Raw genomic sequence first — 25,960 nt, forward strand, 5'->3', positions numbered from 1 at the left:
GGCGGCAGTAGGCAGCGGGCGGGGGGCGAGGCGGGTGGTAGGGGGCGCTGCGCCTCCGTCACCGCCCCGCCGGGGAGGCTCCGCCCCGCGCTCTGTGCCACCGCCTCCTCGTCCTCCTGCGCCGCCGCCGCCTACGGGAGGAGGGAGGGCAGAGCGGCGGCGTCCCGGCAGCGCCGGGCGCCTGCGTGTCGCCATGAACCTGCACCAGGTGCTGACGGGGGCCGTGAACCCGGGGAACAACTGCTTCTCGGTGGGAAGCCTGCACGGACAGCCCTTCACGGTGAGTCCGAGGAGGACGGGTGCACCTTCCCCGCTGACGGCAGCGGCGCACCTGCGGGGCATCGGGGCTGGGGGCGGCCGCCATCACCGAGCCGTGCCGGGGCACCGCACGTGCCGTGACCGGGAAGATGGTGGCCACCGTGGTGGTGGCTGTGGTGGCGGTGGCCGCCTGGCTGTTACATAAACGGCGCCCCGCAGGCGCGACCTTCGCGGTGGGGGCGCCTTGCAGCCGGCCGCGGGGGGGCCCGCATTGCCCCGGGGGAGCTGGGGCCGCGTGTCAGCGTTCGCCGCCCCCCCCTTTTCGCTCTTGTTTTGGGTTTTCTGCCTCGGGGGGGGGGGGGTTCGTCCCGCCCCGCCCACCCCCCCCTCCAAAATATCCCGTCTGCTCTTCTCTTCGGGCAGGCGAGGAACGAAATGAGACAAAACTCGGCTTCTCGCCGCGCGTCACTATTTTTAACCTTATTTTCCTCTGGTCGCCCCTGATTGCTGCGAAGCAGTGTCTTGTGGAGCCCCGTAGGGCAACGGTAAACGGAGGTGCAAGACCTGAGCGTGCCTTTCCTGCCTGGCCTCAGCCCGGCTGGGTGCTTACAGCTTGCACGGCTGTCACGGTGCTGTGCCACCATGGGGAGGGAGGCCGGGGCACCCTCATGAGCCCTGGGCCACGCATCCTCATGCTGCTCGCTTTGGGTTGGCTTTGAGGAGTCAGTCCGGCCTTGTCAGTGGTGTGCTTGCTTCCCAAAATCCCCCAGCTGTAAGTATGTTCATGTCGGGAGGCTTCTGCAACTAAAGCAGTTGTGACTTCCCATTCCCGCTGTGCTGGATTTTCTGATTTCATGTATCCAGAGGTGTTCGAGACCCAGAGGTGGTGGGAAATAACGTGGTGAGAGGCAGCAAAGTTTACTGTACAGTGAAGTGCTGCTAAGGTTTCAAAATATGGTGCCCAAATGGGAAGCTCAGGAGAACGTTCCTTTTTGGGGAGAAGGAGGTCAAGTTATCAGTGTCACTGAAGAACTCTCTGCTACTACAGCCTAACTTCCAGGAAGAGTCAGAATTTCCTAATGGATAAATGGAGTGAGAACTGGGGAGAAGGGAACCATTGGAGAGTGCAGCTTTCCTTGTTTTTATTGCTGTGTTGTTCCCAAGATCTGTTTTGACATAAATATAGTAACAGTGTTTCCTATAGACACATTCTACTTGGTTTTTGTCCTTTTGCTCAGAAGGTTATTAGTGGATTCCTTTTCCTCAGATTTAAGACTGTCAACAGAAATATCCTTGGCTTCATGTTCTTGTTTGTTTTTTTTCCCCGTTGTTACTCATTTTATAACGCCATGTTAAATTCACTAGAATGCTTAGAAACAGTAACAAGTGAAAGGTTCTAAAACTAATTCCTTTTTCTGGAAATGGTGGACTGAACCTTTAGAAAATCTAATAGGAAAATGGACAGTTCTTTTCCTGCATCTGAAATCAAGATGTAAGCATTAACAAGTATAAAAACTAATGAATGATATATCAGTACTAAATAATAATATAAACACTTCATCAAACATCTGTCAGTTTTTGGTCAGAGACACTGGAAACACAGGAGTTGATATGTCAGGATTCTGTACTGTACAGCTGGGGAGAGTCGTCATTGTCTGACGATAACTTGTTCTGCAGTACCTCATTTTTTTATATATCGTGTTGTCCAGAATATTGCTTGCACTGTTGTACTGAATATAAGGTAAAAAAGCTTTAAAACATTTATTTTTAAGCAGAAAATAATAGATTATTCTTGACTTTAACCTTGGATATTAAATTAGTAGGGAGTGTCTATACACAGTGAATTGTATGAACCTTTCTGAAAACACCTGGTTCGGTTTTAAACTGGTATTTGAGGTACTTGTCCTCACGGTGTGCAGGTGGCAGAAGTTCTGTCTTTCATTTTTCTGGATTTCTTCTTTAGAATGTGATGTGGCAAGGGAAGCTTGAGCTTCCTTAGAGGGAATGCTGCTAAAGAGTTTTTGGCACGCCTTTTATTTATAGGAAAAGGCTCATAAGGATCAAGATAACATAAGAAGCATTCCTGTTATTTATCTACTGAGAATGTGTGATAATAACGTCTGGTATGCTAATGAGAATGCGTGATAATAATATCTGGTATGCTAATAAATATAAAGAACTCGGCCTTCAGAAGTTAGAATTTATCCATTTGCTCTTGATGTACTTCTACTGAAATGTAATAGTTTTATTTGCAGTGGAATGCATCCTTTACTTTCTTTGTTTTCATATGTGGAGTATTTCATACCAGAAAACATTTGATTAATAAGTTCGTAAGTTCATGCTCACATACTTAGGATACTGCTATACTAGTTTTCATGGAAGTTGTGTAGAAATTATTAGGTAATCAACGCTGATAACACTTCTTGTGATTGATTTGCTCTGTGTGTGTTTCCTTACTCAGTTCTGCTTTGGTGACTTTTTTTTTCCAAATTTTTTTTTTTAATCACAAAATATCAGAAGGAGAGAAAAATCACTATCAGCAATAGGAACTTTACAAGCACAAGTCCTGGGACTGGTTATGGTAGCTGCAAAAGGGCTGTTGTTTGTAGGGGTGAAAAATTGGGAAAGAAAGATAAATTGCATAGTTCAACTCAAGCAGAATCTTTTTTGGACAGATTTCCTCTGTGTGTGTAGTTTAAGTCGTCTTGGACCTGAGACTTGTTTTGTATGATTGACAAAACTGAAATATTATGTTAGAGAACATTTGAAAAATGTGTTTTTTTGAGTAGCTTGATCAAGAACACACTCAATTTTTCCAAAGGTACTGGATAGCAATATAAAGTAGAGATTTCCAGCCTAATAAAATTGTTTGATAAATAAAAGCAGGCTCAGTAAAATTGTTGCTAGACTGTCTAGAAAATATTTAACGTTTTCCTTGTATTTATAACTTCATGGGTAACTATAGTCAAGAAATTTAACTGAGTGGTCATAAGAGTCTCTGAGAAGTTAGACTCTTTGCACCTACCTCTTGATTGTAACTTAGACAAGAGAAGGAAGCCTTTTTGATACTAGTTTTTTGTCTATGTCCTGGTTAACCTATTCTGAACTTAAGAAATCAAATATTTTTAACTGAGCTAAACGTGGGAAAAAACAAAACAGTTGAACCTTATCAATGAAAAGTGCAGTTTCAGTAGGCCTTGTTTCTAAGTGCATGGCCAATCAATTCACCACTTGGAGAACTGTATTATTTTAAATACTCTCCACAGATTAAAAAAAAACTTTTTCCCTAGGATAAGAGTATTTCTTGAATGTAATTAATTTTCTTATTGAAAAGTATTTTTTAAATAACATATTTAAATGTAATACTCTCAATACTCTCAACTTGCATACAGAGTACACAGTCTCTTTTTTTTTAACTGATGGCTTATATTTCTGTTTCCTTGCTTTTTTGGTTTATACCTTTAAGATATATCATCGTCAGTGTCTGTGACTGGAGGGGCAGAGGGGAGAGACCATGCTGAAAAAAAAAGTAGTATGAATGTCTGCCTGAGATATTTTTTTTCAATAGAATAATTCAGAGAGATGTTTCATGGTGACTGTGTCCGTTTTGACTTTCACTGTTCTGTGTAAAGGAGAAAAACACAGATCTTTTCAGTATTACCTAGCTGATAGTTTTATTTGCCTTTATCTTTATTTTTCAGAAGACTGAATTTTGTACATTTTTCTTTAAAGAGGAAGGGGTGAGAAAGGGAGAAAAACAGAGGGAAGTGAGACATAATGCAATTTGTGTTGTATATAAGCAGCATTCAGCCCAGGCAAACTGAGGTTGTATTATGCTTATGTGCCCAATCCAGCAGAAGAAACAGGTAATTAATGAAGATAAGTTCTCTGGTTTTTTTTCTTTTTTTTTTTGGTAATAAGTTTTTGTTCTTAGTCTACATTTTGTTTGCTTTTTTTCCTTGGAGTAGCTTTGTTTTTTCTCTAAGTGGGAAATTCAACTTCCCTAGGGTAGTAAAGTAGCTATTGGAAACTTCTTTCAAGCATGTCATAAAAATACTATTCAGCTATTACAGAATTTCAGTAAAATCTGTTTAATTGGTCAATTTGGTTGTGAACCCTGACATCCCGACCTTTTGGACTTGCCTCATTTCATTTGCAAGAGACATAAGTACCGTCAAGACCTGTGAGTGGTAAAAATGGCCAGGATGAGCCCTTGAGAAGTACCTCAGATACAATAGCTGGAGTGGCCGCGAACCAGAGGCAGCAAGAGGTAGCATGGGTGGTTGTACTGGTAAGCTTCTGGTGCAGAAGCTTGGGACAGAGCATGTCCACAGTTAGTGTGTCCTGCTGCATGCCATCCTTGGTCAGCTTCAGCTGGGTGGTTCTGCGTGACCTTGTGCCCAGCACAGGGTTCTTTCTAGTCTGTATCTTCAACCCGTACATATTTGCATGTGTTTTATACCTATATATGTATATTAAGATGTATATAGAAAACTATATAAATAATTGTGTGAGTGCACACATACTGCGAATATTATCTGGAATAGGCAGTTTATGGTAGGTGTACGTGTGCTCTGCATGTAAGAGATGTAGGTTAAATAAAATTTGCGCAGGTCACGAAGGATTATTTCTCATTTGTTACGTAGCTGTAGCAAAAACAACAGCACAAACTTCGTATGTCCATACATAGAAAAAAATATATAAAGAGGGTGGGTATAAAGGAAATAACTGTTTCAGAGGTGCTGTGCTGCGTAAGAGGTCAAGACTTTTACTCTGTTGCTTTTCTTCTGTTGAGGCTAGAGTCTGATTTGCGTGTACCAGGCTTTCGTTTCTAAAAGTTGTGTGTATCAGACTTTCACTGTAGAAAGAAATGAAAATAGTTCATAAAATTGTGTGTACCATTTTCCTTTAAAACTAACATGCTTTTAATGCACTATTAGTGTCAAAATGTGATCTCCAAAGAAATATGATTTCAGAAGTAAAAACTGACATCTGATTAAAAGAACAGGTAGAAACCGTCTGAAAACCCAGTGTGGCACGCAAAGTAACATTTATTTTTGCAGGCCTAAAACATGTTTCACTTCCTAATTTCAGGCTTGTTTTGCTATGTCACCAGCTAGTGAAATCCATTTTCCTGCAGCTTGAACTAGTTCTACCTTGTTCATTTGTGTAACAAAAGAACAAAGCATTGTTTAATAAACATTCCAAGAACATGATAATGTAAACAGTATCTGCTTGTCTCATTTTGTAAAGACAACTTGTTTGTAAATATTCCAGGACATTCTTAAGGTGAAAGGCTTCTTTTGTTCAACAAAATCAGACTTAAGAGCCTCTGCTTGACTTTTTAAAAAATATTCAGGAATTTATCTAGGGATTCTCTATTAGTTTAACAGTATGGCAACATTTTCCTGCCCCTGCCTGTCTTCCCCTCCCTTCCTCGATTTCAATAAAAATAAATAAATAGTTTAAAAAAAATGCTAATAGGGAACGTGGTGATATAGATGAGAGAAGAGTTATGACATGCTAATTCTCTGGAATTGCTTCTTGTCCTACAGAAAACAGAGCACTTGCATACTTTTCTTCTTAGTTTCTGTAGCTTATAAAAGTAATAATTAAAAAATCTTAGCACTGTCAAAACAAAAATGAGTGACGTGAACTATTAAGTAGATAAAAGTTGACTAGTTGGCAGAATTCATTTTTGTTGTATCTGAGACAGTTGGGGTATAGAAAATACCCATTACTTCTGAGTAGTGACTTCCATTATACCGTGCTGCAGGCCTGTCAGTCTCACTTTGGTGCCGGGGAAGCTCATGGAGCAGATAATCTTGAGTGCAATCATGCAACACCTACAGGACAGCCAGGTGATCAGGTTCAGTCAGCATGGGTTTATGAAGGGCAGGTCCTGCTTGATGAACTTGATCTCCTTCTATGGCAAGGTGACACACTTAGTAGATGAGGGAAAAGCGGTGGATGTGGTCTGCCTAGACTTTAGTAAAGCTTTTGGCACTGTTTCCCACAACATTCTTCTGGAGAAACTGGCTGCTCATGGTTTGAACGCATGTATGCTTCGTTGTGCTAAAAACTGCGTGGCTGGGCCCAGAGAGTTCTGGTGAATGGAGTTAAATCCAGTTGGAGGTTCTTCACTAGTGGTGTCCCCCAGGCCTCAGTACTGGGACCAGTTCTCTTCAGTATCTTTATCATTATCTGGACAAGGGGATTAAGAGGACCCTTAGTAAGTTCACAGATGACACCAAGTTAGGCATGAGTGTTGATCTGCTTGAGGGTAGGAAGGATCTGCAGAGGGATCTGGATAGGCTAGACCAATGGGCCAAGGCCAACTGTATGAGGTTAAACAAGGTCAAGTGCCAGGTCCTGCACTTGGGGAACAACAGCCCCATGCAACACTACAGGCTGGAGGAAGCATGGCTGGAAGGCTGCCTGGCAGAAAGGGACCTGGGGCTATTGATTGGTAGCTGGCTGAATATGAGCTAGCAGTGTGCTTAGGTGGCCAAGAAGGCCAACAGCATCCTGGCTCATATCAGAAACAGTGTGGCCAGCAGGACTAGGGAAGGGATTGTTCCTCTGTATATGACTCTGGTGAAGCTGCACCTTGAGTATTGTGTTCAGTTTTGGGCCGCTCACTACAGGAAAGACATCAAGGTGCTAGAGTGTGTCCAGAGAAGGGCAATGAAGCTGGTGAAGGGTCTATAGAACAAGTCTTCTGAGGAGTGGCTGAGGGGGCTGATGCTGTTTAGCTTGGAGAAAAGGAGGCTTAGTGTGCTCTACAACAGCCTGAAAGGAGGTTGTAGCAGGATGAGGTCAGTCTCTTCTCCCAAGCAGCAAGGAATAGAACAAGAGGAAATGGCCTCAGTTTGCACAGGGGAGGTTTAGGTTGGATATTAGGAAAAATTTCTTCACTGAATGGGTTGTGAGGCGTTGGAACAGGCTGCCCAGGGAACTGGTTGAGTCACCATCCCTAGAGGTATTTGAGAAACATGTAAATGTGGTGCTTAGGGACATGGTTTAGTGGTAGACTTGGCAGGTTGGACTTGATGATCTTGGAGGTCTTTTCCAACCTAAATGATTCTATGATTCTTTGCTGAAATACCTCATACTGTTTTCTGAGCTGAAAAAAAAAATGTCCAGTAGTTAGTTTTTTGCTCTTATTCTAGAAAAGTGTCTTTTTAAGGATATTACTGCTTAGAAACTGCATTCAGAACTGACATGTGGGTTCCACTGAATGTGTATGAGAATGTGGCTTCTCTTCACAGAGACTATTTAAATAAAGAATTACCTGAGGGACAATAAAAGACAAGCTGGGCTAGGGGAAGCACTCAACCTTCTCTCCTGAGGTGTCTGGTCAGTATGAGGTGTAATGGGACTGGGATGGTAGGAAACAGTAGAAGAGGAAGCAAATTGCATTTGCCAGAAAGCTTAATTATCATCTGTTCTGACTGTTTTTTGTTGATTTGTTGAATATATAACTTGCTTGCCTTCTGTGTTCTTTCCCTTTTGTCTTTGAAATTAAATTTCTCCTGCAGGTGAACATTTCTCCAGCAGGTTGGGTCAATGGGCAGAGGCCAGTGGGATGAGGTTCAACGTGGCTAAGTGCCAGGGCCTACACTTTGGCCACAACAACCCCACACAGCGCTACAGGCTTGGGGCAGAGTGGCTGGAAAGCTGTGCAGAGGAAAAGGATATGTGAGGTCGATGCTCACCTGAACATGAGCCAGCAGTGTGCACAGGTGGCCGAGAAGGCAAATGGCATCCTGGCTTGTATCAGGATTAGTGCAGCCAGCAAGACCAGGGAGGTGATCATGCCCCTGTACTCTGCTGTGGTGAGGCCACACCTCGATACTGTGTTCAGCTTTGGGCCCCTCACTACAAGAAGGACATCGAAGCCCTGGAGCATGTCCAGAGAAGGACTGTGAAGCTGGTGAAGTGCCTCGAACACAAGTACTGTGAGGAGCAGCTGAGGGAACTGGGTTGTTTAGTCTGGAGAAGGGGAGGCTCAGGGGAGACCTTATTGCTCTCTGCAACTCCCTGAAAGGAAGTTGTGGGGAGCTGGGGTTTGGCCTCTTCTCACAGATAACTAGTGATAGGACTAGAGGGAATGGCCTCAAGTTATGCCAGGGGAGGTTCAGGTTGGAAATTAGGAGACATTTCTTCTCAGAAAGAATAGTTAGGCATTGGAAAAGGAGATGGTGAAGTCACTGTCCCTGGAGGTGTTTAAGGAAAGGTTGGATGTGGTGCTTAGGGACTTGTTTTAGTGGGTGATATTGGTGGTAGTGGCATGGTTGGACCAGATTATCTCAGAGGTCTTTTCCAACCTTAATGGTTTTATGATTCTATCGAAGAAACAACAAAGGTCACCTCCCAAGTCAGCTTCCTTCTGCTTGTCTATAGTTATATTAGGAATTTCTTTGAAAATGTGTTTGCTTTCTTTTTTTTTCTTTTCTTACTTCGTTGGGGACGGATCTGCTCCACAGGTTTAAGAGCTAATCAATGGTACTCTAACTTATTGGGGGTTAGGAAGTCAGCGTGAGCAAGTATGATCTGATCTGTCTGAGTAGACTGATGTCAGAAGTGATTTATTTTTCCTGGATGTCAATTTTGTTGTTGTTGTTCAGGTAATGTGGAGAATTGTCAGAATGTAAAAATAGTATTACTATTTTTCTTCAGAAATTGAAGATCATAAAAAGACACTCCTTTTACCCCAACGCTTGTCTGGATTCTTGTGAGTACATTTATAGTTATTTATTGGAATTGGGAGCTGGTGGAATGAGGTGATGTTCCCAAACTTTCTGTCAGAAATACCATCTCTGAGTTGACGCTCTCTTTTTAAACACACTGCACATGAAGTTGGGCAAGAAATGTATATTAATCGTCAAGTAATATAATTGTTTAAATGTAGCTAAAGGGAAGAGGATGTATAGCTCCTGAGCAAGATTTTACATTCATAAATGGGGCATTTGCGGGAAACAGCATGAGTATAGGGTGTTTGCATACCTCTTTGAGCTACTACTGTCCAGCAAAGCGTAGAGTAGCAGGACTGCGTTCTGGTACTATTTTAGGTCCTCATGTCTGATACATCGCTGAATATGCAAGTTCCTAAAAACTCCAGGGTGTGATAGTTACTTCAGAGTTCTTCCAATGCAAAATCCAAGTGTATTCAGGATTTGTTTTTAAATGTGTTAAGACTGATAGTGTTCTTGATCCAGTTAAAATGGTTAGTTTACCAACTTTGGGATTGCTGCTGCTACTTTGTATTACTATTTATGCTGCTGCTCTCTCCCTTTGGTGGAAATACTGTAGTGTTGTGACTCTACATGATCTCAGGCTTGTCTGTGAATGTAGAAATGGAGGGAAACGTGGATAAATCAAGTAAATTTACAAAGTATTGATACGGACTAGAGGGGCATACAGAAGAGGTAGAGGACTTTGTGCAGTCTTTGGCACTTGATTAGTTTAAAAACATTTCTAATTATCTCCTTAAAGTGGAGTATTTTGTTTCTTAAAATTGCCTTCATGCAAAACAGTAAATTCAACAAAATGGTTTTGGGAAAAGATGTATATATTGTACTTTGGAATAAACTTTGCCTAGTGGACTAAGGATTTAATCATTGAGTCACCAGGTGAGACGGTTTTCGACTTCAGAAAAAAATGTTCTGTGAGGAACAGATCAAAAGTTCAACATGTCACTGCGATGTCAAAATAATCACTTTAAAATTTGAGCAGAAAATAGAACTCAATCTCTTTTGGTATAAGTTCTAAATCAGAGCCTACAGTTCAGTTTGCCTATTTGTAATAAATTTACCAGTTTTGACAGGAGGAACTGTACTGATTGAATCTCTGTGAAGGTGAGGAGGAGACAGGACAGGAAGGGGCACAAAGGTGAGAGTAAATGATCATAAGTAAAGGTATTTAGTCTACAGAAGAATTCTAGAGAGCACTTTCAACAATCAGGTTATTTTAAAGGTGGCGGGTAGTCTGAAAGTTGTAAAATAATGTCTGAATATTGGCAGAGAATGGTCGTTGGTTTTCTGGGCAAGATGGTGTAAAATAGACTAAACACGTTGCAGAGGAAATAAGCTTTGCACTGAAATCTTCATTTTTGTTTTATTTTTTCATTTTAATATATGTAATGGTACAATAGTCTAGGACAGGTTTGACAAAAATTGCTCCTTAACCTGAAACACCTAAAAGCATGACCATCCTATCTAAAATTTGCAAATCTAGCGTTCCATTTTTCTGCTTTTTTCAAGTCAAGAGTATTTTTTTAGTAAATATACTAGAAATTAGTGGAGTTGGTTGCAGTCTTCCGTCCACAGTTCTTGTGATACTGTTCTGCTCTTGAATCTTCCTGGGCAGCAGTTTGTTTTCACAGTTTGTCTGTCTTTTGACAGAATACAATTGTTGGTGCTAATAATTTTGGTACTAGTTTACTGGCTCTTAATTTTTTCATTGTTTGTGCCTTCCTTGTTGCTGGACTTTGGTACTTGAATGATATATTTTGTACGCTTATTGGATGATGCTGATTACTATTGTTTCCAGAAGTTTTTCAAATCTTTAATATTTCATGACATTTTAATCAGTGCCTAGTTTCTAATATGATTTACCTAAAGATAAGAATTTCTATTTCATTCAGGCATTGCAATACTCAACAGGTGGCTCTGTAAAGGTGTTAGATTACTTAGTGACAACATAAATTTAAGATAAAATGAATCCATGGCATGCAAGTAACACAAAACTTGTTAGTCTGAAACTTTAGCTTTTCTATAGCCAAGCTTCATTGTTTTCCTTTTGAATTTTATCTTTTTCTAAATGGCTTACAGCATTTTAGCTTCTTGCCTCTCTTCCCCCTTTTTGAAAATTTATTTTTAGATGTCTCTTTTTCGAGTCTACGAAATATAATCACTTTATACTGCTTTGCATGAACATTGTTTTTCACGTTTTTTCTTTTCTCATAGTTTCTTTTATAACTCCGTCCATTTTGCCTCTTCAATTTTAAACCACTGTTTCCTTGTTACAAAAGTGTTGTGGTGTGCTTTTAAGTATGGAGAGAGCGTAATCTGCCACTTCTGTTGCTTGATTGAAATTGTAGACATCTGTTTGATCTTTGCAACTGTCTTTGTACTTTTCTCTGTGTTGCTGTACATGGATAAAATGCACTCACTGTCACTTCATTCTTTACTGATACACTGATGCTATGAGTAGTTACAGCTTTGTTTAATTTTTCTGGTTTCTTTTTTTTTTTTAGGCATATGCATCAGGATGTGATATTGTTGTATTAGGGACTGACTTTGAAAGGTTACAGATAATCCCTGGAGCAAAACATGGAAACATTCAAGTGGGATGTGTGGACTGTTCAATGCAACAGGGAAAGGTATGTAGGTGTTTGTAATGAATCATGTTCTAGCAATGTCATGTTAAGTGCTTTCTCAGGAGCATGGATGCTTGCAAGCTAAGGTGAATACTCACAAGAGTGAATAGCAAAATGGCTGATTGCTTCATCTCTTTCTTTATGGTAAGCAGCATAGTAAATGTGAAATACTAAGCATGGTTATGAGATTGTAGAAGATATGTAGGGCTGCACAGGAAGTTGCATAGAGGAGATAACAATAATTTGACCAAAAGATGAGAAAGGTGGGAGCAAAGTTAATTTGTTCACTCTGTCTTCACACTGCTGAGTGTGTCATTGTCATGCTTCGATATGCCAGTGACTGGCAGCAGATGAGTTCTTCCAGAAAAATCATTTTCAGGTCATATATGTAGAAGAATAATATTGCTTTCAAGTAATTCATAAAGGCTTAAAATTGCTTTTGTATAGAGTTTTCCTTCTTTGAGTTCTCATCTTCTTCTCATGTAGGTAGGTAAATTGTTATTTTAGACAGGTTTAAAATGATTCTTACAGACACCTTTCTTAACTGTAAAAATAAAAAAGAATGAACAAAACAGCTCTGTCTGTTGGGATGTCACAGTGTTGTTAAACTCTTTACCAATGAAGTAGGAACTGTGGGTAAAAGTTGGCTCATGGAAGAGGGTATTTTTTTTGCTTCTTTCCTTTCTTTAAGCCTTAGTGGGGTGGTAACATTATCATTCTGCATATCACTACGAGCCTTGTAAATTGGTAAGAGCTTTGGTTAGATTATGGTGTCAGTCTTGAGATAAGACCTCTGCATGGAAACTGCTCTGTGTTTACGTGTGAAGTCCATGAATGACAGTCTAAAGGATCCACAGCTACTCTTTGCTCCTGCATTTTAGTGTTTGAATGATGAACTCTTGCAACAGTAGTGAAGGAGCATTAATGAAAATGTGGAAGTGTTCTCTTTTCCATCTCTGGTAGCTCAGAGCTGTAAAGAATTTTGTTTCTCCCCTGGCTGCTAACTAGAAAGTTTTCTTGTTTGAATTCACTGGTTGTATATTAATGGATGGTGAAATGCATGTGCAGATCACTTAAAACACAAGTTTATAATATTTTTCTTCCAATTTTGGAAGGTAATCTTGACTTCCTGAGAGCAGTTCTGAACATATTTAGATGACAAACTGCCCTTGATTTGCAGATTTATATATATGTATATATCAACCTTTTGAACTTACTAAGTTTTAGGATTTTATCAGTTTGTAAATAGACCTACATGGTCACTTTGATTCTGCAAATTAACATAGTTTGCTGCTAGTGATTAGTCTGATGTATTTGTAGGGTATTGAAACAACTTTCAGTTGTGTGAATAACTAGGAATAACTTGTGTGAATAAGTAGTGAATAACTAGGAATCTGTTGACTGGATAGGTCAGTGTATTTCCAGCTTGCTGCTGCAAAAATGGCATACCTTCTTAGAGAATCATCATCAGTATTGACACATTTCTCTTCAGTTAACCTCCAGATTGTTCTTTAAGATCAATAGGAAGAAATGGAATGCAAACAATGCAGCTTAATTTGGCTGTAATTTTGAACCTTTCAAGAAGACATCTGTTAATAATTTGTAGTTTATGAATTATGTACCTTTTTAATTTTTTAACTTACGGAGAGCTGCTCTGAAGTATCTTCTACAAACATCTGGCCTTTACCTCTGTTTGAAGGATTTCCCATCATTTTCCCTTTGGATGACAGAATTAGTTTGTAAAAGGGTTGTTTACTGGTTATGAAAATAATGAGTTCAAATTTTCATTTGTTCTTGCCCTCTAAATCCAGTTCTAGTTCATTGGGAAGCTAATGCCTTGTGAAACTACTTTGAAGTAGCACCACCTTGGGGGTTCATGCTTGATCAACCCCTTCCTCGGCTTTGAATAGTAGGCTGGGATATGGCACCATATTCTCACTTCCTTAGTTTTGGGGAGAAACTTAACTCTATCTCAAAGAATGAGATAAGTTGTATGAGAGTTTTTAATCACTCAAAGAGGGCATGCATATATCTGTTTATATTTACAAGCGTTTGTGTCTATATATGTTAAATAAATAAATAAATCTCCCATAGATTTACAAGGACTAATTACTTCTACAAAGAGGACAATGTAATTGTAGGCCACTGAATCGCTTGCCTCTGGTTGCATGCAATATGGTAATGAAAGATTTATCTGGAAGTGAGTATTATACTTGACCATCTCCCACACAGTGTAAGCTACAAGCCTCTTGCCACTTCTTCTAATTAACATGTAAATTAAAACCAAAACTTTTGATTTAAATGTGACAAAATTTTAGTTTTTCTGATGGCGTGGCTAGTAGAAATACCTGACAGTGTACAAGAAGATATCACTAGCTTCAGATAATTTGAAATATTTAATCAAAGTTGTTTTAAGTGTCGTAGGTGGTGACAGCACTGTTACAATATATATGATGTGTTTTATTTATGGAACAGAATATTTTACTAATGAAGAAAATTGTAGGTAGTGATTAAAATTTTCATTTAATTTAAATGCTAATAGGTTACTTCTAGAAGATTGGTTCTGTAAGTAAGAGCAGTTTGTTAAATAAGACATTTCTTATCAGTAGGGCTACTAATTATTTTGAATTTGCAAGTTGGGTTTTGAATTCACAGCTTATAATTAAATGAACTGAACTTTTTTTTAGTCAGTCTGGATTCTTTTCAAAGTAACTGATTGTTTTATTTATGTTGATTGGTAGTGAATGCTAATATCGTTTAGTAAGACCTCATGAATGAGAAAACTGTTGAGTCAGTCTGTTTAATGTGGAGGACTAATGGGGAAAAACATAAGTGTATCCAGAAACTATTTTATAATAATATTACTAACAGTTGTTATATTAATAATATACAATATAGAAATTATTATATATTTTGTTAATATAAACTGATATATATAAGATTACACTAAAACTTCATAAAATGAGACCATTGGTAGTTTGGACAAAATAATGAGGGTGAGGGAAGTTCCACTTGATGGTGGCACACAAATAGTGGTAACCTCTGTCTTACAACCCAGTAAGGCATCTCCACACATATTCAGTACAAGGGCTTTGCAACGCAAGAATTTTTGTTGCCATCTGGGCAATTGTGGTAATTTGGGAAGTTAGTCAACACTCAAATCTGCATTATTCTTTTCAGTGACACGCTGCTGAATGAGGACTAATGAAAGTGTCTATAATGCCATGGAAGCCTATGGAACTTCCATGTGGTAACAGTTGCTCTGTACACTTCCTTGTGTAGCATTTTGGCATGCTAATGTTAGTTTGTCTTTAAAACAAACAAAAAAAGCCAACAATAATAGGCAGAAGATCTGTCCACATTTGGTTGGGGGGGGGGGGGGGGGGGGGGGAAGAAAAAAAGTCTAATCAACATGATTCTATGTAGACATGCTGCTGTGGGTGTGTGGAATGGAATTACTGGAATAAAAGTAACTGAGGTACTTAAAGAGGTTTAGAGAGGGCAGGTATTAGTCTGAGATGGAAGGAAAAGGTTTGTTTAGCCATTTTGTAGCTGTGACAAAATTATTGTTGGCATTTCTGGGTCAGGCTGATGTTTAGGTTGTTAGTTTGATAGAGGTTTAACTGTCTGTTCTTTTTAATGCGGAGGATTTCTTTGGAAACCATGGATCTACTGTTCCAGTTTAAATATTAATTTAGGTACAATTGTTCGGTACTTTTTTTCCTAAAATATTTGTGGCTGATACTGAAATCAAAACATGGTCTATAAAGTGACTCTGACTTACCGTTGCTTTAAAAAACAATACTTTCTGAGCAAGAACTTCACAGAAATAAGAAACTGACTATTACAGAATATCAGAACTGTAGATAGTAGCATTATCTTGTGTTTTCGTTTAACCTGGCAGGTAGATGAGTACCACCCAGCTGCTCGCTCACTGCCTCAGGGTAGGATGGGTGAGAGAATCAGAAAGGTAAAAGTGAGAGAACTCATGGGTTGAGATAAAGACAGTTCAACAGGTAAAGCAGAAGCTGTGTGCACAAGCAAAGCAAACCAAGGAATCCAGTCACTGCTTTCCATCAGCAGGCAGGTTTCAACCACTCCCAGAGAGCAGGGCCCATCACACATAGCAGTTTCTTGGGAAGACAAACACCATCACTCCCAATGTCCCCCCCCCCTTCCACCTTCTTTACCCCAGTTTTATTGTTAACCGTTACACCACGTGGCACGGGACATCCCTGTGGTCCATTTGGGCCAGCTGTCCTGGCTGTGTCCCCTCCCAGCTCCTGGTGCACCCCCAGCCTCCTCGCTGGTGGGGCAGCACGAGGACCTGGAAAGGCTTTGGCTCTTTGTGAGCGCTGCTCTGCAACAACTGAAACGCCGGTGTGCTATCATCACTATTTTCATCAAAAATCCCAAACACAGCAACATATAACCCTCTATGAAGAAAATTTATTCTATCCCAGCCAAAACCATGACATCTTGCTCCTCTAAATGTCAAGCATTACTTTAGAATTTAGGGTGTTGGTTATTGGCATGACCTATGCAACTTTATAATTTCTGCAAATCTCTATACTTCAGAGTACTTATAGGCAACATTGCCTTGGGACTCTCTGCCTGAGGCCTTTCATGTTAGGATCATTGAGTGGTTTGGATTGAAAGGGACCTTAAAGACCATCTAATTCTAATCCCCCTGCCTTGGGCAGGGACACCTCCCACGAGACCATGTTGCTCAAAGGCCCCCCAGCTGGGCCTTGACCACTTCAGGGATCACATTCCTTGACCTGCGGGCCATGCTTCTTTTGATGCAGCCCAGGATATGGTTGGCTTTCTGGGCTGCAAGCATTCACTGCTGGCTCATATCCAATTCTTCATCCATCAGTACTCTCTAATCTTTCTGTGCAGGGCTGCTCTCCATCCATTCATCTCCCAGCCTATGCTAATGTTTAGGTTTGCCCCAACATAGGTGCAGGACCTTGCACTTAGCCTCACTGAACATCATTAGTTTTATGCAAGCCCACTTCTCAGGCCTGTCCACGTCCATTTAGATGGCTTCTCTTCCTTCTCTTGCGTCAACTGAACCACTCAGCTTGGTGTCATCTGAAAATCTGCTGAGGGTATGTTTGATCCCATTGTCTGGGTCATTATAAATATAAAATGATTGGTCCTGATATGGACTCCTGAGGGAGACCACTTGTCACTGATCTCCACCTGGACATTAAATTGTTGGCTGCAGCTCTCTGGCTGTGGCCATCTGGCCAATTCTTTATCCACCATAGTTCACTGTTCAAATCCATCTCTCTCCAATTTAGAGACAGGCACATATATTTGTCATGTTTTGTCCCTTCTTAAAAGGTGTTTTAAACTTGCTTTTACGTAGATGTCTTGAGATAAAATACTCCTAATTTTGCCTTAATGCAGGTTTGGGTTAGCTGATGCCACTGATGGAATAAGAATTTGAAACACCAATGAATGCTGACTGTACTACAACTTTTTTTTTGAAGTATTTAGTGTTAGCATTTAGTAGGTCTTCTGATTTTGTGATCTCTGCATTGGATGTTTAGCTCGGGTAGCTCAAGCTTTCTGAATTAATGTTTCGTAGGGTAACATACTGTCTTGCTGGGGAGGTCCACAAAAGTGCTCTGAATTGGAGTTGTTTCCGTTTCTTAGAATATGAACTCGGCAGATTGTTTTAGTGTCCTAATTAGTATTTACCTAATTATTCATGGAAGTCATATTGCTTATAATAAATCTGATCTAAGAAAACAAAAATGCACGTGTCCACCTATACTCTCAATAGTTCATCAGGTCTAATGAGTAACTAAAGGATCGTACTTTTGTTATTGCAACCACTTGCTTTGTTATTTTGCTGAATGTCATGTTTCTTCTGCTATCAAAAGTTAATATGGATGTGAACTTCAATTTTTTTTCTAAAAGGAAAGTTAACAAGAGAATCAGCGAACCACATTTTATTCTTGCTTATTCTATGGTTTGTTTCTTAATGCATGTGTTTATGTACATATAATTTGCTTTAGATTGCAGCTTCTTACGGAAATGTGATTTGTATCTTTGAGCCAGTTAGCCTCTTGAAGCAGAACAGCAGTCATCATAATGTAAGTAGTTCGTCACTCCTTAATTTCATTTACTCGGTTGTAAAGCTTAACTAATTTCCCTGGTTTACTTTAAAAATGAGTATGTCTTTGATGTCTTAATTTAATGCTGGAATAAAATTGAACTATAGGATGGTCCTTGGGAAGTGAAAATGGTAGGAGCAGGGCAGAGAAGTTATTTGGAGTAGTTCTTTAAAAATAGGTTTTACTGTAATACTTCATTTTATTTTATTTTTCTGGCTCTCAAATACATGTTCTAAAAATTCCAGAACCTAACATGTGTATTCCAGAGAGTGTAGCCATTACTGTAGGAATTCCTTTCTGGACCATCTTGTGTAGCCTTTATGTCCTAATGTGTTTTACAGTTCTTATTTTAACCTCGTTTTATAGAACTGCATACAGTTCTTTAAATCTGTAATATTTTCAAAAAGCTTATTAAGACTCTTGTAAAAGATCTATCTGAATGGTTACACATAAGAGTTATAGTGGTGAATAAAACTGTAGTCTCTCGATAGCATGGCTTGCGTCTGGTGACAGTGGTTAGCGAATCAGCGATCTGAATATTAATTTCTGCCAAGTAATTTATTTTAGAACAAGTTATTTATCCATGCTTCTTACATGGAAAGGATTACCATTATACTTAGAAGTATTAGAGTCTAATCAACATCAGTTTGACAATAAGAGCAACAATTGCTTGAGGAGCTGTCTACTCTTCTCGCAGGGTTTGGTCTCTCCATTTGCGTTAACAAATTTTTTGCATAGCTATATAATTGGTTCCCTTCATGCTAAGCAACTCAGTCATATGGTTCCTTCTGTACTTGTAAAACAGTGGTATTTGATATACTAATTAAATAGCAGGTATTGAATATACATGTTATGTTTTATACCACTGGAAAGAGGTGGAATAAAATCATGGTAAAACGGGACTTGCTATGTTCACATGAACTTTTTAGATGTATTGCTTTCTTTTTGATCAGTGGGGCCATTGAATCTGCCCTGAGTATGTTTTTCTATACCATTAACACTACCTGTGTCTTGAAACTTGAAAATTACTGTAGTAGCTGTAAGCAATAGGGGAAGTGCTCTTCCACTAATGATTTTCTTTCAGATATATCAAATAATTACAATTCAAGAAGTATTTAGTTACATCATTCTTGCAGTTAACTTCTCTGCAATAGTTTACAGTGTAATTAAGTTTTAATAATGTTGTCTGTCTTTTCCATTTGTTAGTATATTAAGGATTAAAAAAAATAGCTTCAGAAATACTTGCTTCGTATCCTTATCTACAAATGCAACTTAACTGTTTTCCACCACATCTAGAAGATTTAGTGGTGGAATTAAGTGGTTGTATTTTAGCTTTCATATACATTGGTTTGATATTTTTGTAGTGGGGGGTAATTAGTTTAAAACTGTGTGAATTCAAAACAAAACCACAGTGTTCTTAATGTTATAACCTATTATGAAGACAGACAGGATGAATATTTAGTGATTCTAATCCTCACATTGTTTCAAGGAAAGAAGTAATAACCAAAAACTAGAGTTGTCAACTATCTTAAGATTAGTATCATATATTAGATCCTGAACTTACTGAAAACCTTTCATTTAACAGTACTACTGATATCAAATACTAAATGCATTAAGTGTACTTTTGATATTTTTTAATGAAATTGTACTTCCTTTTTAGAAAGCTCAGATCCTGATGATGATTATATAATCAAAATTTTTTTCAAGCTTTATTATTTAACTAAGTTAAAAAACCTCTATTTGATCACATAAATGGAAAGCTCTTTTGTTTTAAAATCAGCATGAAACAATTTTTGTTAGATAAGTAGTCATTTATTTTTAGAAATATCCTTCATAAAAGTTGGAGAGTGTAGTGAAGATGTGATATTTGTATTATAAAAGGGGAGGGGAAGAAAGCATTTCTATGATAATGTTTGTGAATACTTAACGTTTCAGAGGTTACATTATCAGTGGCAGAAGAATGCTCAAATCGTACTGGAAGGTATAGCACATAATCTAACGTGGGATCCTGCAGGTAAGAAGAGAATATAAGAAACACTTAACTCTTTGAGCAACTGATTTCTTACTTTGATTTTGCTGTTCCTTGGAGACAAGGAAAAGATGGTTTTGTTCTAGCATGATAGAAAATACCAAAGTGAAGTGAAATCTGCCTTTGGTTACTTGTAGCAAGAGGAGAGACAAAATATTAGATTAATCTGTATGGTGTTACTTAATTATCCTAATCTCAGCAATATGTAATGTTTTTAAAAGTGGCTTAAATAAGTATTACAGTGAAAGAGGGACATACACAGTAGCTCTGGGTCCCTCTCTTTAGAAAAGACTGCTCTGAAAATCTGATGGATTTTCACTATTTCAGCTGTACATACTGAAGTCAATATGTCTCATAATACAGGAGAGTACAAGCTACCTTCTTTCAGGATTGATCCAATCTATCAGTGCAGTGGAATGTGTGAAAGACACACCGCTATTATAGTAACTTTGCTATAAAAAAGGCATACATTTAATATCTGGTATTATTTTGTTCTCCAGTGTATCTGGTTTCAGAACACAGAACTGTTTTGTTTCTGTCTTTATAGAAATCTATATTTTTCAACTTGTTTTGTACTTACATTGTTATAAATACATGTTTAGGCACTCGCCTTTTGACTGGTTCCAATTGTCTTCAGCTTTGGTCCAATGTTCCTTTGGAAAACTCTTCTGACAATGACAGCTCTGAAAGAACAGATGTTGGATGTGGAGAATGGAGGTGTATCTGGCAATGCAAGTAAGAAACTGTTTTAGAAACAAAGAATTCCTTTTTCCTTGCTGGTTTATACCTTTCAGATTAAATACTTAATGTAGTACAGTGAAACCCTATTGTATACTTCAATTTGATAAATATTATTAAAAGTGATAAATTTGAATTGTATTTCCCTTGAATATGTCACATTTATTTCTTCCTACAAGATCGGTTGTAAGTAATTGTAACTAGTTGTTTTGAGGTAGTTTATGCTTTTAAGCAGATCTTCAATTATATTGAGTACTATTAGAATGCTGTGTGAAGGCTGCTATTGTGACCATCTTAGCAGACTTTGTTCCTTGTACAGTAAGATGAAAGCTGCATATTTGAAGGTTATTATGCTTGCAGTACCAATTCAAATAAAATTCCTTCAGATAAATTTCTTCTACTGCACCTCTGTTTCCTTTGCACACACCCTCCCACGTTTTGCTTTTTCTGTATTTATTTTGGATATTTAGAAGATTCACGCAAAGGTGGACAGATTCTGTTTTACTACATCTCTGAATGCTTTTCTCATGTTCATGCTAGATAATCCTTAGAGTTTTTGTGTCTGTGTATTGGTACAGTCAGAAGAGTTTTAGTTCAGTACTTCCGTTTTTAAGCCAAATCATGGTCCTTCCCACCACAGGAAGACTCTTCTAATACACCAAGTGCACTGGTTGCTTGGGATTAGTGTTCTGTTTGGCAGCCTCTTTAATTAAGTCTTCCTAAGTGGTTGGCTGGAGGGACCCACCTGCAATTACTCTGCATGAAACACATGTCATTAGTAGGTAGTTCCCTGGATGTACCTGGAAAAGCCCTTTTTAAAAAATCTTCCAATTGTTTCTTTTTCCCTGTACTCCCCAACTTTTACCAGCAGTGTTTAAAATCACAAGATTATCCAACAGAAAAATTTTCCTTTGAATATGGTGAACTTTATAAATTACGAAGTAAAGACTTACTCAATTTATTGATAAAACCTTTGGGCCATCATTTCTCCTCCTTATGGGAGGAGTTGTCAGCTTGCAGATAAAATGCCAAAGTTACGGCTTGAGGATCTGGGAGTGTGGTAGTAGCAGTCAGTAACATGCAGATTCTGATCTTCTTCTGTCCCTTCAATATTAAGTTTCGCATTTGTATCTCAAACCTTACAGCAGTCTTCGTTTAATACCTCTAATTTTGCGGAAGAATGAGACGTGGGTTTTGCGTACTTTGAACTAGCAGGCCCTGATAAGGGTCAACAGAACTTGCTCTGTCAAGCAAGTGCTTTTGTGCTTGTGTGTCTTCTAGCATTTGTATGTTTGTTAGATTTAGAACGGTTTTTTTTCATGTTAAGAAGTTTGCAAGATACCGATTTTGCAATATTGTCCTATGCCAGAATAATTTTTAATGTCTGAAGGAGGCATTCCCAAATATCTTAATATTGGCTGTAGTAGGAGCACATTGCTGAAATTGAGTTGAAAATTGCCTTTCTTTGATGCACAGATTTTGTAATTGACTTACTGCTCTTACTGCGTACACTAACATGCTTGCGTTGACCCAATGGCTAACTTAATCCTTTCAAAAGTTAGGCTTTATAACTTGTTACACAAGTCTAATAAATTCAAGATGAAAATATACAACGTACTTTAAGTGCATAATTAAATTCTTGTATGTTCTTGTTGCCACTAATAAGCCTGTCGTATAGGTGCCAGCTCAGTGCTTGAAAACCTGTAAAATACATTTTTTTGTATTTTCCAGTGAAAGTAAAACACAGGAGAAACAAACCACTTAACTAGGTCTAGGTTTCTCAGTGTGGCTGCTTCTACCACACTGACTATTAATATAAGAATTAATTTCAAATACTTAAGTGTGTTATTATTTTTATACATTTTTGTTTTCTTAAGTTATAACTGTGGGGAGTATGAGAAACTGAGGTCTCTTTTTTTCAGATAACTTGGAAGATAACATGGGCTGAAAGAACTCAGTTTGAAATCCAATTATTTACAGAGTGGAAATGGAGCATATTTGGGGTGAAGCACACAAGTTTAGCCGCAGTTTTTCAATTACAGTAATTTGTAATACGGGATATTGTGTTTGCTCTCAGCAACTTTTTAGTTTCCCGTTTTTCCTGTGTGACCTTTACCAGGTGTTGTACACAAGTTTACCTCTTCCTTCCTGACTTTGTTAAAGCTTAAATTGTTCCACATAGTACATTGGACACCTGCATATAAGAATTAGATCACTTTTGTGAATTCAATGGTAAAAACTGTCTAGAGTTCTGAAAAAGCTCTTAAAACTTATTTTCTATTTTTAAATGTATTTGTTTCGTAGAACTGCTTCTCAAGTTTGTTTAATGAAGTTCTCGCCAGATGGGGAGTTTTTTGCTACTGCTGGAAAGGTAAACTTTTTGTTGTTTCATACAAATTCAGATAGCTTTTTTTTTTCTGTCAGGTTTTCTAATGAAAATTTTCATTTTTATAGCTTTTTTTTTTTGCATAGTCTTTCCAGTGATCTCTATGTACCTTTACACTTTTAGTAAAAGGAGAATTTGGGAGAAAGGTAATAAATGCACTGATGGGGAAAACAATAAAATATTCAGAGTACTATTTTAAAATGCCTATTTTGAGTCAGTATTAAGCTGTAAAACACAGAATATACTTTCCCACATAGTTAACATCAGAGTTTGTAGCCCATCTTATAGATCAGCTTTGTTTGCCCATCGAGTGGCTTCTCAGCAAAAGCAGTAAAACCCCTTGAGAAAATAAAGCATAATCTCACCATATCTTTTCACTTTCTTAAGCATTATCAAATTTATCTTTTATTTATACTACCAAACTTCTTGTTTGCATTTTATAAGAGAATAATATCCTAACAACTGAGAGCAGAGAAGTCAAGTTGTTGTTAAGCGTCCAGTGAAAAAAAATCACAAATACATACAGGAGTTTATACTACTTATTAAGGGATGCTAAATGAATAGCTTGCAGCTCTGAGTAATACTGTTGTCTTTGTATGAGGGGAGATTCACACTGACATGGGTTAAAAAAATAAAAATCTTGTGAGAATTTATGGAATTTTCAAATTAGATGGAGGGAAGGGAGAGGGAATAAGTTATGTTTCCAGATTACTGAAACACAGTACAGAAACAGTACTGCAACACAGAAAACCTTATACTATGAGCAGTTTTTACACAGATTAACAGATGCAAGTAGGCATCAAGTTTATGCTGTCTAAAATAAAGAATCTAGCAGAGACTGCAGAATTATTAAAAAGGAAAAATGCTAGTATGTACCATTTATACATATTTACATACTGAGTTTATCAGCAGCTCGCAAATCTAGATCCAGATTAGTTTATCTAGTCCTTAAAGATATATGGGCAGGGTCTCTAAATACATGATTTTTCTTTTTTTTTATTTGCATATGTAAGAAAAGTGGTCTCTCAAGAACCAAGCTTGAATTTCGAGATGTCATCTTTTACTTGTGTTTGAATGTACTAGAATTGAATGTTGTATATGTAACTGTTTTTTTCTGCCGAAGTACAGTGCTATTGATATTTGAATGACAATACAGCTTGAAGATTTGTAACTAAAAACTGACAGCTAATCAGAAGGAGCAAAATGAAAATCAAATTAGTAATGGCAAGACAGATCAAAAGGCAGCTCTGCTACCACGTTTTCTTTATAATCGGGTTTTGAAGTTCTATTTACTGAGCTGAGTTATTGCCATCAGCAAAGTATTTCACTTGGAGGAAAAATTAAAACCAAGGAGATGCTTTTTAAAGTATGAAGTCCTTTTGATGCATCATATTCTTATCCAAAGTATTCTTATTTATTGTGCCAACCCCTTCCCCACCCCAGGACGATTGTCTTGTGAAAGTGTGGTACAATACAGACAGCTGGCGATCAGCCGTAACACCACCAGGTGCAAGTCCGGGAAAAGAAGCACAAGAAATTGATTTTTCATTTGTTTATTTGGCCCATCCTCGATCAGTAAATTCATTCTCATGGAGGAAGACCAGCAAATTCATGCCACGGTGAGTAGCTCTAACAATGTGAGGTTTGTAAACTGTTCAAAAAAAAAAAAAGCCAAAAGAAAAAAGTCAGAGCAATTCAAAAGTCCTGTCACTTCATGGTTTCTTTCTGAAATATTCAAATATTTCTTATGGTTCTTACAGTTTGTTTCTCTACCTAGTACAAAGCTAGACCTCTGTCAAACAGTATCTGCAAATTGGATTAAAATGATCGTTTGGAATTGATAGTTTGGGGGTTTTAATTTTGTGTTCTGACTGTTCCTAAATACCCTTTCCCTAGTTTTCGTAGGTAACCGTAATCTCAAACTGAAATAACATTAGAGATTTTGTATCCTGCAAGCATGCTTTTACTGTGACTATTATTCCAATCAGTAGCCATTTGAATTCTGCATACCTTTGTGTTTGGGCAAGTTTATGCTGTCTTTCATACAAACCTTAAAAACAACCTTTATACAAACATAAAGCCATTACCATAGTCCCTTAATAAGTTGGGAAAATCCGCTTATTCTGTGATGCCTACTTCAGTGTCAGAAGATCCATGGCATTTTTGAATCTTAGCTAAAACTAAACTGTAAACTTACATGAGTTGGAAATCTCATGATCTGTGTATTTTTTTGCAGTGTCTAGTTTAAGTTAATCGGATTTTTTGCATATATACCTAATGTAAATTGCACTTGGAAAAATAGTCATTAAGATAAGTTTGTAGTTCTAAATTTGCAGTTGTATTCCTGATATTGCATTGGTTTCTCTGCTTTGAATATGTAGTTTTGAAAATGCTAAGTAACAGTAAGACCTGGAGAACTGAGGACAGGTATGCAGAGTATTATTAGTGTTTTGTGTGAAGGACTTTGGAAAAAAAATACATTAATACTGCTGTTGGAGCTATGACTGAATCTGTAAATTGAAATCCATGATTCAGTGTTCCACAGTTGTTATTAAGTTTGAGATTTGAAAATTATTGAAGTAATTTATGTTTGGTTACTTGAATAGACATGAAAGCCTATCGTATAGCATTAGTTTTCCCAAGAATGTCTCTTCAAATGTTTATTTCCTTAGTATGCAAGCGACTTTGTGCAATTCTAAAAACCAGTAATGGAAACAGTTTGGTACTGTTGCTTTGATTTCATGCTGTGTGACTGTAAGTGGCATCTTCACACCTTTAATTTTCTTTCATTAGTGGTGCTGTCTGCAATGTACTCCTGACTTGCTGTAAGGATAACGTTTGTCGTCTCTGGGCAGAGACTTTGTTACCCAATGACAGCCTGTTATATGGTGGAGGAAACAACAATTGGACTGAAGCAGTGAACTTTACAAATAACTTCAAGAGAAATACTTCAAGTAAGGAACGAATGCAAAATGCATTAGAGGTAAGAAGTGAAATTGAACATTGAGAACAAGCACATGTACACAGATAATTTT

General features: G+C 38.2%; 1 protein-coding gene across 3 annotated transcripts in view; it reads left to right on the plus strand.

The window, feature by feature from the left end:
* Window positions 1-35: 35 nt before the first annotated feature.
* The window catches only part of DMXL1 (Dmx like 1), an 89,941-nt gene continuing 64,016 nt past the window's right edge, over window positions 36-25,960 (plus strand). The window contains exons 1-8 of one of the 3 annotated variants that reach the window (XM_048055072.2): window positions 36-280; window positions 11,519-11,644; window positions 17,674-17,751; window positions 19,708-19,786; window positions 20,404-20,536; window positions 22,844-22,910; window positions 24,369-24,544; window positions 25,719-25,908. In XM_048055072.2, the coding sequence (XP_047911029.2) occupies window positions 194-280; window positions 11,519-11,644; window positions 17,674-17,751; window positions 19,708-19,786; window positions 20,404-20,536; window positions 22,844-22,910; window positions 24,369-24,544; window positions 25,719-25,908 (936 nt within the window). In that variant the 5' untranslated portion in view covers window positions 36-193. The remainder of the gene's footprint in view (window positions 281-11,518; window positions 11,645-17,673; window positions 17,752-19,707; window positions 19,787-20,403; window positions 20,537-22,843; window positions 22,911-24,368; window positions 24,545-25,718; window positions 25,909-25,960) is intronic. The other 2 variants (XM_048055073.2, XM_048055075.2) reach the window with 2 other exon arrangements.

This window comes from Anser cygnoides, chromosome Z (assembly GCF_040182565.1).
Source record: "Anser cygnoides isolate HZ-2024a breed goose chromosome Z, Taihu_goose_T2T_genome, whole genome shotgun sequence".
In the NCBI taxonomy this organism is placed as follows: domain Eukaryota; kingdom Metazoa; phylum Chordata; class Aves; order Anseriformes; family Anatidae; genus Anser; species Anser cygnoides.